The sequence below is a fragment of the Astatotilapia calliptera genome, chromosome 5 (genome assembly GCF_964374335.1).
Source record: "Astatotilapia calliptera chromosome 5, fAstCal68.1, whole genome shotgun sequence".
Classification (NCBI taxonomy): domain Eukaryota; kingdom Metazoa; phylum Chordata; class Actinopteri; order Cichliformes; family Cichlidae; genus Astatotilapia; species Astatotilapia calliptera.
In genome coordinates this window covers 13,750,497-13,770,003 of record NC_137426.1, presented here as the reverse complement: position 1 = coordinate 13,770,003, position 19,507 = coordinate 13,750,497, and the positions used below count along the sequence as shown (strand labels likewise).

The 19,507-nt window shown below is 36.8% G+C and overlaps 1 protein-coding gene across 1 annotated transcript in view; it reads left to right on the top strand.

The window, feature by feature from the left end:
- The window catches only part of raly (RALY heterogeneous nuclear ribonucleoprotein), a 126,408-nt gene that overhangs the window by 81,693 nt on the left and 25,208 nt on the right, over window positions 1-19,507 (top strand). Inside the window, exons 3-5 of the mRNA XM_026167344.2 lie at window positions 3,376-3,445; window positions 4,547-4,594; window positions 15,846-16,009. Of these exons, the coding sequence (XP_026023129.1) occupies window positions 3,376-3,445; window positions 4,547-4,594; window positions 15,846-16,009 (282 nt within the window). The remainder of the gene's footprint in view (window positions 1-3,375; window positions 3,446-4,546; window positions 4,595-15,845; window positions 16,010-19,507) is intronic.

Here is a 19,507-nt window from a genome sequence, read left to right as displayed (position 1 = left end):
TATAATAAATAAACTCTATAAAAATAATCAGCATGGATTACTTCACATATGCAGGCATAACCACATATTATTATTACAAGAATTTATGTATAATTATGTCGTCCGAAAGTGTTTTCATAAAATCTGGTGTCACCTTTCTCTTCTCAGTCTAGTCCAGCGAGGTAGGGAGGAATCAGTAAGCTGGTTTAATACTCACCTAAGGCACAAAGAGTACTGTACAAGGTATTTGCCTCAGTGTTGTCCTCAAACTTCTGTAAACACTGTAAAACATGAGAAAAAACCCAGCATGTTGTGTCATCAAACTAATATTTTGACCTTTTGCTTTAGATAAAAAGACAAAGTTAGTGCTCCACCCAACGTTATCATATCAGCTGAGAGTAGTATTGATTCATAAACCACTATTCTAACAAACTACTAATTTTAATGCGCTGATCAGCTGACATGAGGTGTTTTTACAGACTGAAATGACTTGCTCCTCAAAGGGGCATTGTGTGTGTGTGTGTGTGTGTGTGTGTGTGTGTGTGTGTGTGTGTGTGTGTGTGTGTGTGTGTGTGTGTGTGTGTGTGTGTGTGTGTGTGTGTGTGCTTGTGTTTCCCTTACAGGCTTCCTCTTTAAATAGCAGGACCTACAGGTAAAGTCAGTGAGGCATATGGAGCAGCAGGTAAACTGTGTGTGTGCGTGCGTGTGTGCGTGCTTGCACAGTTTTTCACTAGGTCATAGAGGGGAGGGTATGTGTGTTTGTGTGTTTCCTGCAAACCAATGGACTCCAACCATTTTCACACCTGGCTGGAGTCACAGTTCTGGATCACTGCCTCAAACTCACACACACACTCACACACACACACACAGGCACGTGCACACTCTCCTTCACGGTGAAGTTAAAAGGCTTGAATCTGTAGCCTCTGGTTGCTGAAAACTCACTTTCCGTCCTCATCCTCGCTCCATCCTGTTATTATCCTCAGTGGATGCTTTTTCTTCATCTTTCTTCATCTCTGTCTTCATCTTTCAACATTTCTAAGCTAAAAACAATTGTCTGCGAAATTTAGTAACTCCGTGTTTTCCATCACTGTAAAATGTACAGGTTTGTTTTAGGCGATAAGACCTCATGTAAGTTCAGAAATGTTACATCTGCCTTCGTAGTATTTGCTACAATTTGCTTATCCGTCAACTTCAAATCCTTTTATATACTTTTCAACTTGTGGTGATGTCTTTATGCTTCAAGTGCTGCCTGCACTACATAAAATTTAACAAGACAGGAGCATCACCTTATATTCAAGCAGAGGAGGATTTAAGGGGGGCTGGTATTGGATGACTAGCATCAGCTGCTTTTTTTAGTAGCTCACAGGCACTGGCTCATTAGCAGTTTGTTGATTAACAATCATACTCAAACAGATGAACAGAACGGCCAGTATGAGCTTAGACTGTTTGCTCTCCTAAAATGCTCGTGTCACCAGCGTTTCCGGTTGCTTCCTCTGTAACCAGCCCAAACAGCTCTCCATGTAACATTTTGTTTCTGCCTTAACTCACACTGCATTACAATAATGTTATTAAAACTACAATATTATTACATATTGTTTTATCTGATTCTTTATTTAATATTTCTGATTTTAGCAACGTGCTATGTATCCTCTCCTTGTAGTCAAATACGATCACAAACTAGTGCTAGTAGTTTTGCAGAACTGAGATCACAATATTATTGATTTATTACTAATTTAGCTTAAGCAACAGCAATTTTAAACTAGCCGGTTTTCAGCAACTTTTAATTTATTTTATATTTGAGTGTATTTTACTGCTTTACTGCATTTGTCTGAATTTTTACTTCAGTAAACTTTACAATCTAAAGATACTTTGGAGAGTGAAAAAACCCACGTGAACACTGCACATCAAACCTGAAGAGGTATTTTCCCAAGTTGCCAGTAATTTTTGCTTGGAAATATCTAAATATCTCACTAATTTGTGAGAGGCTGCAGTATCAGTGCTTGATTCCGAGTTCTGGGTTCCAGTCTGATACAAATCTGCTGAACCTTTTTCGTCTGTATGGAGTTTGTTTCCTCCAGTTTTGTAAGGCTTTCATAGAGATGCTCTGGTTTACTCCTACAACTAGAAAGTAAATGCTGTTCTGTGATAGACTGGTGAGCTGTGGTGCTCCGTGACCCACTGCATGCTGGAATTGACTCTGGTGCTCTGGTGACCTTGAACCATGAAGTGATTTAGAAATGGATGGATGGTGATTCATCAGTGCAAGTTCTGTTTTCCCCCTCTGTTAGCAGACTAGCCATTAACCATCTACCCATGCTGGGTGGAACTAAAGCAAATGAGCTCTAATATTCTGTTAAATTTAAGACCACAACGTAGGAATCAGCTCATGACATTTTCATCATTCATAATGACAGATCCTTTGTTTTCCTTTCACTGTGTAATTAACAACACAAATTTGAACCAAAAAAAAGAAAACCTTCTCAACAAACTGTCTTTAATAATCTTACAGTGAGGACGCTTTGTTCTTAGTTTCTCTACTATTTCCCCCCCCAATTCATTCAAATCATTTTGCCTCCTGAAAACATACATATTCCATTAATCCTAACTTGGTGTAATTAAGTTTTCATACTTTAGTTGATCATAATTACTATTGCAGTATTTACAAAACATTAGAAGAACACAACAATTATTTCAGGACTTGAGGGGAGAAAAGTGATTTACAGATTATAGTTGTTGCCTCAAAGGAAGATGATACTGGGTTAAAACATGCTTTCCAAGGTTTGTTTGGTTGTCAGTCTGTCTTTGTTAGACCTATGGTTGACAGACAACCTCTTCAGGGTATAGCCTGCTTTTATCCCAGTCAGCTGAAATCAGGCCCTCCACGTCTTTAACTGGATGTCTGATTCAGAAAGTTTGCTGACAGTTTCTTTCTTTTTTCATTTTCTTTCATTTTATTTGGCCTACAAAGCAGCTACATATATTTTTAATTGCTTCTACAACCATGTAATTATTGTAGAGCATGTACTTTGGATGTACTGTTATATTCCTTTTTGACATAAGAGAATGAGCGAAGTAACAAACACAGCTGAGGGGTTAGTTTCTTGTTTTTTTTCCCCTCCCCTTCTGCACAGTAAGGGGAACTGACCTAACAGCTGGCACTGTTATTGTTGTAAAATAGCTCAACAGCTACCTCTAGTGGAAGTTACAAGATAACACAGGAACTGTCTTAGATCTAAGTTAAAGGCACAGTTAAAGGTACAGATAGGGTTACTGTTTTGTGATCTAGCTACAATACTTTTTAATGATCGATTAATATAATTTTATTTGGTAGTTAACAGAGTGTTTGTTCTTTTTTATATATATAAATATATATATATATATATATATATATTCCAGATATCAACATGGCGGGAGAGCCAAAGCCCAGACCCAAAGGCCTGAAACGATCAGCAGCTTCTCTCTACAGGTACACACTGCTATTTATCAGACTTATTGATTATTTGATTAATGTGTCACTCAAATTCCTAAGCAGCTCTTTGAGTGTTTCGGGAACTTGCTAAAAAGCTTCTTTTTAAGGCCAAGGGATTGATTAGGAAGCCTGGCAGAGAGTAATGTGACCACAAACGGTATTACTACATAAACAAATGCACACACACACACACACACACACACACAAGGAAAGTTGTAGTATAGCATCAAAACCACCTACAATGCATAACAACAATTTTCCTTGTGGGATCAATAAAGTTTCTATCTATCAATTTGTAATAAACCCACAGCAGACCTCAGGCCTTTCAGCACTTTATTCACAGTTGCTTGTTTACACACTGGCTGCAGCTGTTCAGCTCACAGCCACATACTCCAACAACAACAACACTCAGGACCCAGCACAGCCTCACAGCCTTTTAATACAGGTGCGGCGTGATAACTAATGGCGCTCAGGTGTGTCCGCCTCACCGCAGAATATCAACCGACCACGCCCTGCCGCACTATCTACAAAGAAGTAATGAGGACTAAGAAATCCTTATTAAAGTCTGTTCTGAATGATTTTATTTTATAGTCTTTTCTTTATATTTAAATTGGTGCAGAGTCATGTTGTACGTCACTCTACCATTTAAACCTGTCATTGTCTGAATACTAATGTAGGCTCATAGCTACCAACTGTCATACTGTGACGCTGGTCATTTTTAGTGATAAAAGGAACAGGTTTATTTTTCGACCTGCTGCTCTTCACTCTGCTTCTCAGGACATGCTAACAGACTGTGGATGCTAACAGTAATTTTAAAATATGTGTCATAAATGCACTCTTGGCCTCTAGCAGTCTGTTTGAAGATCTATTGTCTCTTGTTTTATCTCTGGTTTGAGTACCTTTTGTCTGTTTTTCTGGTTTCTTTCCCACACAGATTGTAACTATTTTATACACTCTTATTTTTCATTTGTATTTTTAACTATAAACTGCATTGAAAACCTTTTTTTTGTCATATTATTGTGCTTTATATGCAGTTTCATGCTCGTGTAATGAAAAATACTCTATGACTCTATGTTGTGCTGTGCTTTTTCTACCCAGCGGCTATGAGTTTGATTATGACTACTACAGAGAAGACTTCTATGACAGGTAACACATGGACTGTTTTCAGCTGTCAGCAACAGGTTAATCATGATAACCCATTTAGGTAACACATGGACATCTCTATCCAGCAGTAACAGAGAAAGTATGGTTTTTAGGCCTTTTATTGGTTTCCAGTTGCAGATATATATATATATATATATATATATATATATATATATATATATATATATATATATATATAATAAAAGAAATTTGTAAAGGTGAAACTATTGGGTTGGATATTTTGATCTATAAAAAAAATGCCATAAATTTGAAAAAGTTACAGTATATCACTTGTTTCATTATTTTACAGTTCCCAGTTTCTTCCCAATAACCGTGACCACCCTTTACTTATCCAATAACACAGTCCCACCCCCCCACCCCCCATCTATTAACCACCACTTTGCAATACCAAATTCTATGTGTCATAACCCAAATTGTATATACATAACACTATTATTTACATATTTACTTTTTAACAGCGGATTGTATATTTGCACATTTTATATTTTTTTTCTGTTAATACTGTTGATACGTATATACTGCTGCAGAATTGTGCTTCAATAAATTATTTCTAAAAATTTGATTTCACATATGTCAGCCTAACAATTTAAGAACCATAAGGTGTGATCTAAAGTTTTTGACTTTAACGTAACTGATTTAAATCAGCTTTCCCATTAAGATTTTCCAGTTATACACTACTTTCAACTATTTTTAGCTATTGTTATTTTTAGATCATTCCCTTCATGACCGCTTGCTCTTCCGTGTCTGCAATTTCACTCTGGACAAACATCAACTTCTGTTTCAAATGAACACAAATTACGTGTGGAGGATCTTTCTGATGATGATAGTTCGGTTTCTGGCTTTGACCCAGATGTTTTCAGCAGATTTTATTATTGGAGGCCTCCAGGCTGAGACTGTCAAAGCAGAGTTCTAATACTCAGCAGAAATGACCTGTGTGCCAGCACATTGAAAATTCAGGACTTTTTTCACCATACCGTTTGCTCATCATCTGTCTTACATACCAGTTTTTGCATCCCAGAGAGTTCTCCTTGTCCCTAAAATAAAAAGTCAAAGCTAAAGTCTTGATGTTGGAATTTCATATAAAAGAACCAGAACATCTCCTAATGACGAGCCACTACTGAAAATGCAAAAATGCACGCCTTACTTCACATCACAGAGTCCAAATGCTGTGATAATGGTTAAACAAGGTCTTTTCTCACTGTTTCATGTGCTGGGTCAGATCTCATTTAGTGGGAACAGTGGGGACTTTTATACTTACTGATGAACTGCAGCTTTTTTGAAGAGACTGATTTATATTACGGTGCCCACTGTGGAGGCTGTCACAAATCCTTACAGCAGCAAGATTCTATGAGCTGATATTTATGACAGCAAAACTTGACAGTTGATCAGATTTAATACTAACACAGCAGGAAGACTAACAGTATCTTTCATCATAGTGATAAGATCTACAAGATTTCAGACAGAATCTTTCAACACAATATTTTCCTCCTTAAGAGCATTTTTTTCTTTTTCTTTTTTTTTGTACCTTTCTTTCAATAAGTCTTATCAGAGAAACATCTGGTTGAATTTAGACAATTTGAATTGACCTCTGCAGTCATGTCACAGTGTGGTAACTATTACTGCTCTGGCAAGACCAGGTGAAAGTCATCATCAAAGGCATTGCAGTTGTGGTTAAAAGAAAAATAACTTCATCTGTACACCAGGAATTCCTCAGACTCTAAGCTAATTGTTGTTCCAGTCATGTATGTCTGAAATGATTTTATTCATTAGTGTTAAGGCCTTCAAAATAAAATTTTTACATATTTTTGTTTGGTTTTGCTGCTTTTTTCTTGTTGAAAAGAATAAATAAAGTTTTAGGGGGAAAAAATAAAATTTGGAATAGGCAAGATAAGTCACAAAAAAAAAAAACTGGAACCTTTTTTCATTTTATTGAAGAGTCTGAGCAATCACTTTCAGTCCACCCTGGAAAAAAGTGAATGTAAGTGATAACAACCTCTTTAAAAGTTATTTGGAGGCAGGTATTCCATTTAAGGAAATAAAATTTAAAGTGTGGGTTGTAGAGATGGCCCTTGATGTGTCTGCTGTATTTGATCTGGTGTGAACCATCCCCAATCTCAATTTCCAAAGGACATTAAAGGAAGAATTGTTCTTGACATGCAAGAAATTTAATACTGTTATTATTCTCCTACTTACATCAAAAGCACAATAAATAATCCTAAAAGACATGAGAAACAGCTAAAATAAAAAAAATTAAAAAGCAGAAACCTCTACAATTTGCAAAAAAACCCCAACTTCTTTCTTGTTTTTGTGTTTTTTAAGCTTTAAAATAAAGGATACCACGAGTGAAAGATATATCAGTTTTACAAAGACTAAAGGTTCCACAACACTTCAAGACAAAAATAAAAAAATGAAGTGCACACCATTAACGAAACTTCATTGGAGCTGTTGTACTTCATTTGCTACCTCAAGGCTTCCACGCCATATAATGGCTGAAGGTGGTGATGGTGAAGCTGTTTGTGACCTGACGTTTGGGATAGTTTCATGATGCACCAAGACAGAAAAAGAAAGAAAGAAAAACAAAGCACACAGGAAAAAAGAAGAAAAATTGATCTGTCGATGATCTGACTCCAGATATGTCCTAGAGAGGAAAGCTTTAAAAGGATATGCCAGAAATAGTGATGAATTGAAATACTTTTTTGGAAGGGAAATGGTCTAAAATTCCTTCTTGTCATTTTTCAAGGTTCTGCAAACAGCATCAGGAAAAATCCTTTGAAAGTCCTTTGAAAGTGGTGGCTGCTAAACTAGGTTCTGTTCTACGAATCACTAAATTGAAGGGTTCATATAATTTTTTCCAGACTTTACTGAGTGATGACGAAACTGCATTAAAAGGCACGAAAATTACAGCCGTTCGCGTGTAATGACACTGTATTTACATATAATTGTGACAATATGAGATCAGACCATATTAAGCATATTCACTAATCTTAGTAACTCAGCAAGCAGGGAGGCTTTTCCTCTTTCAACTTTCAACAACTACATGTGTGAGCAGAACAGAAAACAGAAGTTGCTTGGTGAGAAGAATCTATGATAATGCATCCAGATGACACTAGATGTTAAAATAGTATCTGTATCCAATCTTTGCATTTACCCAGAGGAAAGAAAATCACTAAAACAACAGGGGGTTATTCGGTGTCATTATATGTTGAGGTTTTTGAAGCTTGTGGTACCAAGCATTCGTGTTTCAAGATGGTCATGCTAACAGTTTGAAATACAAAAGTCTAATGGAGTGAAGTGGGGGTAATTGAGGTTTCTCCGTCTCCCAGAGAAGAAGACCAGTTGCGTTTATTAATCCTCTTATACATCACAATTCCACTAAAGTTTACCTCTAAACAAAGAGTGAACTGAGAATTTTGCTCTCAGGGGTGTTTGAACACATGGCTAAAATGTGGGCTAGTGTGGGATGCTTGCCTTGGGATGCTTCCTGTAACCCATGCAAACCCTTTCTTTCACTATTTGGGTGACAGAAAAAGATATGTTTGCCTTTCTGTAAAAGTTACCGCACACCACTGCTGTTTAGTGTCAGATTATTCCAATAGAGCAATTCGCTCTTAGAGTACATGCTTACTTGTGGTTCTTGGAGCTGCTAGAAGCATAATGGAAAGTATAGCCTACAGCTATTATAATTTTCTTTCTTTAAAAGGCAAGCCTGAAAGCCTGTGGAGCAGTTCATAATTTGGGTTCAAATACCAGACACCTTCCGCGTTAAACTTTGTTTTTTTATTAAAGCTTATGGTTAGGTCAGCTAGCCCTGAGCCATCCCATAGTTATGCTGCTATAGGCCTTGGCTCCTGGTGGACTTGATCCATGATGCACTAAGCATTTCTTCCCCTCTTGCCTGTATATACTTGCATTACATTTATATGTTATGGCTGCATGTCATGTCACAGCAGATGGCTGGGTTAGGGCCCTGTCTGTGACTGTTGGAGGTCACTTTCTGTGAGAAGGGAGATCTTCTTTGCCAGTATTGCCAAGTGCATGCTCATAAGGACTTTTCAGATAGTTTCCATCTAACGTTGTGGGATCTTTACATTGTGATTTGAAATGCCTTAACACAGCTGTTATTGTGAATTGGTGCTACATTATATATTGGCATGTATTCCTTTATCCATACAATTTCCACTTCTAATAATCACCCACACAGTTTCAAATTTGTCAAGTAATATCAAATTTCCACCCCTTCAAAGGCTGACTGCTTTCACCCCATCTCCAGTTTAGAGAATCGAAATCAGCTAAGACAGCTTGTGAAGCATTGGGTTTGAATTCATTTGTGTAAAACTATAAAGAAGGTAAACCTCAAAGCAGCACGAGTCAGCTGATTAAAGCTTGTACACTGGAACTGTCAATGGAAATTATCGCCACTACAACCAATCTTTGTGTTCCCCTACCTGCTGAATCCCACTTTAACTCCTGACTGTACTCTTTTTCCTGTTTAACTGTGGAGGCAAAATCAACTCTATAATGTAGGCAACAGAAAATTAAGGTATTTTTAAATTGTTTTTCACTGTGTCCTACATAACAGATTTAAACTGAGTACATTCATGAAAATTAGAATTTAGATTGGAATAACTTTCATATTCATTTTATATTATTGTGTACTGAATTAATATAGCACATGACAAAAATAGCTGGTAGAATTGTCCTTTAAAGTGCTCCTTTTTATTTTCATACTTGGAGTACATTTCCGAGTCTGTACTTTTTATTATTTATTACTTTAAGTTAAGAAGTTGATTGAGTACTTCAGCTTTTAATTTTTTCAAAAATGTTCTTTTACTTAAGTATCTCTACTTTTGCCACCTCTGAAGTTATTTTGTTTCTAGTCCAGGGTGGTATGATTGTACAGCAGACATCTTTAATGACATTAGAAAACAAGAACTGGGTGAACAAGTTTGAAATGTCAGTAAGTACATGACTTTTGACCACAACTGTTTGCTACAGTATACGTAAATATAACTGAAGTAATGTTGCTTTGTAATGTGTTACACCCAACACTGGTTATGGCATATGCACACTCAAAATCGCAGAGTTACAAGGAGAGCGTTCTAACCTGCAGGGCAACTAACAATATTTGGAGAATATTTAATATCACAAGTATATAAAAATTAACTCAGAAGAGGTAGCAGAGAAAATAAGCATCTTTCTACCATCTTATTCTTTCACCAAATTATTAGGAGTGTAAATATGTTTTATGAAAAGATAAAATTCCTATATATTGGAAAGACTAAACTGTAAGCTCATAGTAGGTTGATTTGATGTCACAAGGACGGAATGAACTGAGGTGCAGACCAGCGGGGTTAGAAAGAAAAGTCACAATTTTATTTACACAATCACCAGGTGAAACTATATTCAGTGCGAAGGGTTAAGGATTTCCAGGGAAGGAAGGGAAACAGGTCCAAAAAACACACTCCACGCTCTCGCTCTCCACTCCTTTGTCCGTTGTCGCGTTTCCACACCACACCACATTGCCAGACTTCAGGGAAAACAGGTCAGGAAGCAGGTCCAGGGAATTGAGGTTACTCAGCAATCCAGCAAAGAAGCCCACTGAACCACCATCTTAAATAGTGGCTTGGGCAAAGAATGCAATCAGACAGATCCGTGGCAAGTGGTTGATTACACCAGGTGCGTGGGCCAAGGGCGGGAGCCCAGGTGAGCTCAACCCACGCAGACAGAGGAAAGACAGGAGAAAGAGAGACAAAAACAACATGTGGCCTGAAAACTAGGTCAGACATGGAGACTATGACTCTAACCCCCTTTCTGTTGGAAGACTAGCTGAGGTAAATATTGTATGTGCTCACAAAGAAACTGGAACATACATCTAACCTAGAACTGTCACTAACCAGTTTGGTAGATAATAGTTATTATTTATTTCTTGTCATGTTCCAATATACTGTCACTTGCGAAAAAGTGTCTAAATTTATTTCATTCAGCATGCCATAAAGGATTAATGGCATTTGTGTGGATAGCATATGCAATCCTGTGAACCCAGCGTAAACCAGTTTCTGTGGTTTGGACTTGAAAGATCATTTATACGCACCATCAGTTTGAAATTAAATAAGCACCTCATCCAAGGATTACCACAGCATGACTCTCACATTGCCAACTTATTTAAAAGACAAGTATATCAGAATTGTAGAACGAAGTGGTTGCTTCCTACAACTTATTTAATACTTGTATATACTATTAGGACAATATTTAAAGAACACACATATTTAATGACTTCCCAATTGTAGACCCTATACATGTTTAAAGCTAATCAGAAAGAAACCGATTCGTGTATTTACACCCACAGCAAAGTCAGTGAAGTGTATGCTCACACTTACTACGCATGCACAAGTCATGGTCTTAACAATAAACAAACGAAAAAAAACTTCTCTGTACATCTCTGCCACACCAGCTGTGAGCCTCACGCAGTGTAGATATCTTCTGTCAACAGATATCCTCTTTTAAAATTAAAAACTAAATTTAAAAAAACAAAACAAAACAAAAGACAGCCTCACTCTAATTAATTGTGGCTTTCTTTGCTAAAAATCAGAGCATAGGAACAACAGAGAATTTATGGCCAAAGGTTTGTGAACACCCTTGTGTGGCTGGTGAAGATGTTAAAGCTACATTCATAGGACATTCATATGCTGTGATAATAATTCATTGCTCTGGAAAAGATTAGCACAAGATTTTGAAACCTTTCTGCAGTAATGTGCTTTCATTTAGCTACAAGATCATTTCAAAAGTTGGGAACAGGCTCACAGCCTTATCCCAAATAATGTTTGATGGGGATTGATGTGAGCCAAGTTATTCCAGGCCAAACTGGCAAAAACATTGCTTCATGAACCTGGCCTTGTTTACTGTTACAAGTTTAGGATCATTGCACACACAACAACTTGATTGTATTGTGTATTTACAAATAAAGCATTACATCAGTGAGTTTTTTTGTCTAATATTGGCAATGTGCAATATTCCATCTATTACTTCTTTTATGTGACACTTGCTCCAGACTGGATTGTCGTGTTGGCAGACTTGGGAAAGGGCGGGTAAGATGCGCCTCCACACGGAGGCATCCGTGTCCCATTCTTAATCAGGTATCTGAATCAGCCACCTTAACTGGCTTATTTCCAAAGCTTTCCAAAGAACAGCACTGCTACGCAGAATTCCTTCCAGATGTTTACAGTCGTATTCCCAGTGTTCAACCACCCTGCGAAGAAAACAAATCAATAGCTTGCACCCACTCACCTTTTGTCCACAATTTGGGTTCTCAAACCCATTTCGGTCCCTCCAGCTTCAAAACCATAGTTGTAGATTTTTTTCTGAGCTCAAGTGGGCAGACACATTTTGTTAACAGTTGGTGAAACATGCTGACCAGCTGGGCCACAGACCTCAGCACTGATTTACACCCATCCCATGTGTCAATCTCACTTTTTCACTCACATTTTTAAATGTAAAAATATTACAAATAGTCCAGGCTATAAGTATTTTTATAGCTTAAGAGTGTTCAGGCTGAGGCTGTGCACATGTGAAATAAAATACGATGACCCTAAAATTGAAAAATCTGAGTTAAGTGGATCTACTTCTATATCAAAAATGGACTCTATGAGAGAGAATGCTTCTGCTGTTGTCTTTTTCCCCCATTCTTTTTACTGTATCTTATTTATTTTGAAACTCATGACCCTACATCACCTGAGCTGGGATCAAAGTTTATCCACCTCCTAAAGTATGATCTTTACAGTAAATCAGGGGATCAGGGACTTTTTCTGCTGGGGTTTGCGTGGCCCAGCAGAATAGCTTTGTTTAATGGTGGTATTATGTTTTCATATTACACAATATGATTTACCATTTCATGGTTTTTATTAAGTTAGTGGAGGAAATCGCCATGCCATCTGGACAAATTATGTGCGATGACTATCAGCTCTTTGACTTTACAGTTTTATTGCTATCTGCAAAAATCTCAGTTTATCTAATATCTGAACAACTTCCAGGAGTGTGTAAATCTAGAAGTTATGGACTTTGTTTGGGCGTATTACTGAAAACAGACCAAAAAATGATGTTGCTTGTCCAAAAAGTTTCAAACTGCAGGCTTAGCAGGACATCCTGTGCAGGATAGCACATAATGTAGTAAAACCAAATGGAGTTCATTGTTCCCAGAGTGGTTGAATTAAATCACCATAATCCAGAAGGTTTCTAAAAAATGTCATTATTTTTCATGACCCGAATTGAATAACCAACACATGACATGTTTTCTCCTGGGTGTAAATAAAGATTTTGATTTAAGCAGTTAACTTTTTAACTGTGAGGTTCCTGGAACCCTTTTTCAGACTTGGGACGTTAAATTGTAGTAGTTCATTGCTCTCCCACAAACAGAAGAAATGGCCACATTCTTACCATTTAAAGTAAATCAGTGTGTTACGCAGAATGGGATTATGTTGTTGAGATTGCATTATAGAAATCTGCATAGTTTTATAAATTTATTACTCTTTAAATTATTCATTCTTCTCAGCGTTTAATACATTAAACAAGCAACTGTTGAGTTCCTGCTTTTTATTCAGCTACAGAGATCATTAGAGCTGGCAGTCACATCTTTTGCTTTTAATCTCGGGTTCTTTGGGATGGGAGTAAAATAAATACAAATATATTTAAAAACAGTAAAATAAATGTATGTAATAGATTATTTATCTGTTTCTCCTAATCAATGCACTTAATAAGGGCTGGCCTTTTCCTCATTATAATTTGTAAAGCTGCCTAAGGTTGTGGACTACACCTGAACCCACAAAACGAGTTCAACATGGCCAGGGTTTCTTACCATTAGCTAGCGCAACAAAATTTAAAACCTCAGTAAGAGATGATGGCTCTCAAGCAGATATAGAAAATATGTAAATGTTTACCTTTTTATGCGATAAAAGACTCACTGGCTTTAAATAGCCTGTATTTGTATAGCGCTTTACGAGTCCCTAAGGACCCCAAAGCGCTTTACACATTCAGTCATCCACCCATTCACACACTGAATGACGGCAAGCTACATTGTAGCCACAGCCACGCTGGGGCGCACTGACAGAAGCGAGGCTGCCGGACACTGACGCCACCGGGCCCTCTGACCACCACCAGTAGGCAACGGGTGAAGTGTCTTGCCCAAGGACACAACGACCGAGACTGTCCAAGCCGGAGCTCAAACCGGCAACCTTCCGATTACAAGGCGAACTCCCAACTCTTGAGCCACCATCGTCCATTTAACTGACATTCTGTCCCTACATTAGCCTGGTTGTTGCTAATCTTTGCCAAATAAATAACCAGTGGCAGATATTGCTAAATGAAGTTATTTCAAAACTATTTTACAATTCATAATTAAGAATCAACTTGTTTGGGCCGTCGTAATTCATTTCTGCTCCTCAGCTTATTCTGCTTATTCCAATTTGTTTAAAGACATTTGATGTTTATTGAATTGCCTCAGCAGTTTCACAGCATGAGCTCATGTTTCTTTTATTTGCAGCAACATGTTCAAACACAACTGAGATTTAAAATTGAAAATGTTTCAAAAGGTTTAATTTATTACAGATTTATGTTTGGCTGAACTGTAATGTAACCCAATTGTATTACTTTGGCAACATAACTTTGCATATATTTTTTAAACTTGTGAAACATGAAGTTCATAAATTTATTTAAGCCATCAGCAGACTGTCATCAGGGTGTACCACAAGAAAATGAGGCTCATATGTTGGATTTCAAAAAAGACATTTTTCCTCTGGCTCTTTCTGTGGACTCTTTCATAAAATGATAAAATGATGCCTGCGTAAATTATTTTGCCTTGGAATTTCTAAACCACTTTTATTTAGATGTCATGCTCAATAAAACACAAATGCCAAGCTTTGAAATTACTAAAGGCTCAAAACATTACTAAATCACTGTGTTAAAGCCACAGGGGTAACAAACTACCAGAAGTTCCACAAAGAAAGATCAAAAATATTGTTTTTCCACAATAGTAATAAAGTCTTTTTTCAAAGTGTTTATCCTCATAAAATCCAAGTAAACCATTTGCAACAGATGTTTTTCCCAAAAGCTCTGCTGAGAAGTTACAAGGCTAATAGAATACCTTAATAGTTGTTGTTGATTCTTTGCTGAGCAGTTGCCAATGGAAGTACTAAAAAAGCCAGGAACCTAATAAATGTGGCCATTAAATCTTGGTATTGTTTGGGTGATTTTTACGTATAGCTGTGAGCAGCACAGTCACAAAGCCAGACATTCTCAGCTTTACTGTCAGTTTTTGTTTTTTTTTTTGCATAAATTATTTACTTGAATGTACTTTTTTTCCCGCTTTTTTTAAGCAAGTTTCCAGACACATCCATATATCCAATCTCACACTGCTTCAGTAAGGCTGTCGAGGTCAAGGCTCTGGGGAGGCCAGTCCATGACAGATGTTGTGTATTTTTCTATCCAGGTATACTTGTACTGTACTGCAGCGTATTTGGGATCATTGTCATATTAAAAATTGAAGCTGTTGTCAATCTAATGTTTCCCAGATGGTGGATACAAATATGATCATACTTTTCTGAATTTGTAATTCCATCAATTTTGACAAGCTTCCCCACACCACTAGGTGAAATGAAGCCATAAACCATGATAGAGCCTCCACTGCATTGTACAGATAGCTATCTGTCAGATAGTTTATTTTAGGCTCCCAGTACATTCTAAGGCAAATTTTTATTCATAAAGCACATTTAAAACAATAAATTTGACCAAAGTTCAGCACATGAAATAAAGGATACAAGATACAACACACACACACATACACCAATAAATATCTAAAAAAAAAAATCAAAAGAATATAAGCGATAATACAACATCTAAAGCTTCCATCTTCTTTTTTTATCTTCCACGTCCAGTTTTCTCAAATTTTTCCGTGACACTCAACACACAGTAGCGAGGTATCCCAGGTTTTATGCAAAATACTATTTTATGCTGTCAAACTGTTTCATCTTTGGCATTTTTCATAGATTCAGCTAAAGATAAATGTAGTTTTTTTTTTAGCACAACGTCATTTTCAAAACATTGCCTCCTTATTTGACCTCTATTCTCCTATCTCAACATTTCCTCTTGTTTCCCTCCTTTTCAACCCTCCTTTCTATCTTTCTTTACTTTGATGCCCCTGCTTCCTTCTCATTCTTTCTGTCTCCCCTCACCTTCCTCTTCGCAGGTTGTTTGAGTACCGTGGCAGAGTGTCTCCTGTTCCACGTGTGGTGCCAGTCAAACGCCCGAGAGTGGCTGTACCCCTCGTACGACGGGTCAAGTCTCTGCCTGTCAAACTGCTGGCGTGTAACGCCTCCATCCTCCCAACCAGCAATGGCAACAAACAAAGATGTGAGTTTCAACGTGTACAAATGAACCATCAGCCAGTTTTGCTTTACAAGAAGCTGTTGTAAAGCATTGCAGTACCTACACCACATTAATCCACCATTAAAGTCTGATGTGTTGACTTTAGTTTGTCACTGTTTACTTTTCCAAGTAGAAGTAAAAATAAATATCAACATTTTAAGAAAGTAAATATGCACGTACATATATTGATATACAATTCTGTACATATAACTTGTTAAATTCTCAAATTGTCAGTGATATTGATTTTAGGAAAAACACACAGCTCTGTCACCAAACATTTTCCTTCTGACTACATATATTTCTTGCTTTTCTCTTATTCATTATCTCTTCTGGTTAAATTTCTAACCAGCTCCACCCTGTCTCAAACCTCCTCTTCATCTATCTTTCAAGCCCTGCTTTTACATGACATTGGAAGGCCAAAACATCAGGTTAATCCTTGTCTCTCTCTTGTTTTTTCTCTTGTTTTTTTTCTTTCCTTTTTTTTTACCAGTTGCCCATCACATGAATTGAAAGCATATTCAGATTCTAAACAAATTATGCAAAGGCCCTGTCAGCTCCCTGAATTTTTCAGTCTACGTAGAGCTCACAAAGCAATTTACATGTCACAGATTTAAGTGTCTTTCTGTGTATTCATTAAACTTACATTGCAAATTGTTTTAAAGAGAATAAACAAAAGCCTTTTTTAACTGCAGATTTTTTGGGGATATCAGAACAGGTTTTTTTGGCCTAATGCTCGCTGATATGAACTAAGTTTTGCTTGCAGTTACACAGGACATCCTTAAACAACTGGACCTATGGTCAACGGTATGACATTTTTATATTTCACATGATTTTAATTTGACTATTAATATTTACTACCGCTATTACCGCTCGTTTTCATACTCCCATATAGAAAAAGCCATTCATGCTTTTATTTGCTTTGGAGACTACATCTACTACCTCTTTTCTGGGCTAAATATGAAAAAATTATCTTTCTTGCCTCCAATTCAGAATGAAGTTAGAATGAGTAGAATAACCAGTCCTGGCTTCTCTACAGTGTTCCTATGTACTGTATATTTTGGGATTTATTTTTGTTTTATTTTGCTGATGACTTTCGTAACTTATCTGGGTCTGGCCCCGAGCTACATAGGAGAAATGTTTGCAGCCTTAGAGCTTGAGCTGGGGGCTCTTCTGTCTGTTCCAAATCAAGACTTAAATCTAAAGATGATCCTGCTTCACCGTCAAGGGACCTCAGCTTTAACACAACCCACATGAGGACATAAGCATATTGAGTGTAATGAAATACACTATATAAATAAAATTGCCTTAATAAAACTTTTTTTTTTACTTTTTTTACTTTTGAATATTTCTTTTTTAAAATTGTTAATAAAGGATAATTAAATAATTATCTAGTAACGGCCCAGCTTTTAGATTTGTATTTACATGATGTGTATTCTTTTCTTTAAAACAATAAATCTTGGTTTTCTTGCTTTTTTACTTTAGATTTGTGTATCCTGTTTTGCATTCTATGCATTAAGTAAGTAAATTTTTATTTATATAGCAGTTTTCAAGACAGAGATCATGAAGTGCTTCACGACAAAAAAGATACCAGAGCAGTAAAGCAGTTAATGTTAATCAAACTCCAAAAAGATGAGTTTTAGTTGTTTTAGTGAATACTTTAACCATTATTACTCACTTCCATAACAATTTAGCACATTTCATGTAATCTTTAAAGATTTTTTTGAAGAATTGAAGATTTTACCTTTCAAGCTGCGATAAGCTTTTGTGAAGAGGCATCTATGTATACGCCGAATAAGACCAAAATAATAATTTAAGCTCTATCAATCATTTCCAAAAACTAATACATGGAAAGGGTTTTTTTTGTTTTTTTTTAATATTAAAACTATCATAGACAAAGCATAAGCATGGTCACATCCATCACAGCGCTGCCTTGAAGATACTTCCCTCCAGCATGGAAATGGGAAACAGATGACATTTTAACAAACCTTGGATTAAGTTAGGAACTTAGTTGTAGATAGAAGTGATATGAACTTCAGCGACTTCTGTGTCCAAAGAACTTTACTAACCCCCCCCCCCCCCCCCCCCCCATTTTTTTAAATAAAGAAGTTCTCATCGGTTTTAAATGGTAGTATCTTTTGTTTTCCTGCTCGCTGTTGACCCCCTTCAAGAATATTGTCTGTGCATTTAAATTCAAAAGAATAGTCAAAATTAGTTTATTGCATCAAATACAATAGATGCCAGTATCACATTTAAAATATATATAGTCATGTAGCTTCATACAAAAATTATTTTGTTCTATGAAATAAATAAAAAAATGCTGTTACATACAGCTACATGTGGCCTTTTTCTTTTTTCTTTTATAGTATTCAGTTTATTTCTGTTTCCTGCGGCTTTAAGAGAATACTTAAATAAATAATAATACACTCATATTATTAAGTTATCACTGTAACTATAAAAAAACAGTTCTTCTTTTATTAACATAATGTTTTGTGAGGATAATAACACATAATGTTTTATTTTCAGTTCCGCCATGTTACAGTACCATGTTAGAATACCCAATTCTCGTGCAGCCTTAAGGGTTAGCGGGTTTATATGAGCAAAATGCTACAGGAAACTAATTAAATCAAATTCAAATTTCAGCGGGTCTTTGTCATAGAAAGGAATGGTACATCATTACCTTCGTGGTACAGTCATGAATTGGATCCAGAGTTGTTTTTTTGGTTCTGGTTCTTCTCACACAGCTGTCCAAAGAGGTGACACTCTCCAGAATTCAGCAGGCGCCAGGCGTGGGTTGAACAATGCGGATTAGCTGAATGTTGGCTTGAGCTGACGTCACAGTGTGTGGGCTGGGAGATATTAAAGGCAGATTCTGGGTCCCTTTTGTTTGAAGTCAAATAACTCTAATAAATTCATTAATCAAAATTAGACTCTTTAAGTGTGAAAGGAATCTCATGTGCTGGACAACAAAATAACAATTCTCCAGATAGGGCAGCAATAATGTAGCAGAAACTGCGTTGCTCGGGTCGATTCTTTGTATTGAATTGAGCTTGTGCTTATTCGAGCTTAAAGATCAAAAAGGTATACATAAGTTAGTCAGAGAGAAAAAGTCAGAGTTTTAGTGATTGTTCATAAAGTCTTCAGTAGAATAAATGTAAGACCAAAATAAAAGCGTCAGACACCAGTGTCTAATACCAGAGATGGAATAAGGCAAAAAGCCATGGCAGCACAAGCAGGCAACGGAAGACTGCCAGGTCTTTTATCGCCTGGGGTCTAGAGTCAGAGCAACCTTCTAAAAGAGCCTGTGTGATAAGGCTTCGGGTTGTGCCTGCATGTATAACTTGTAATGAACAGACAAGCCGTAAAAGGCGGGGGGGATTCTTGGGTTTGTGTGCGAGGGAGAAGGGTGGAAAGAGTGAAGACATGAAGTCCTGGTAACAATTTAATTTCATTAATCCAATCATCGATTTCTGCACGACAAGCCAT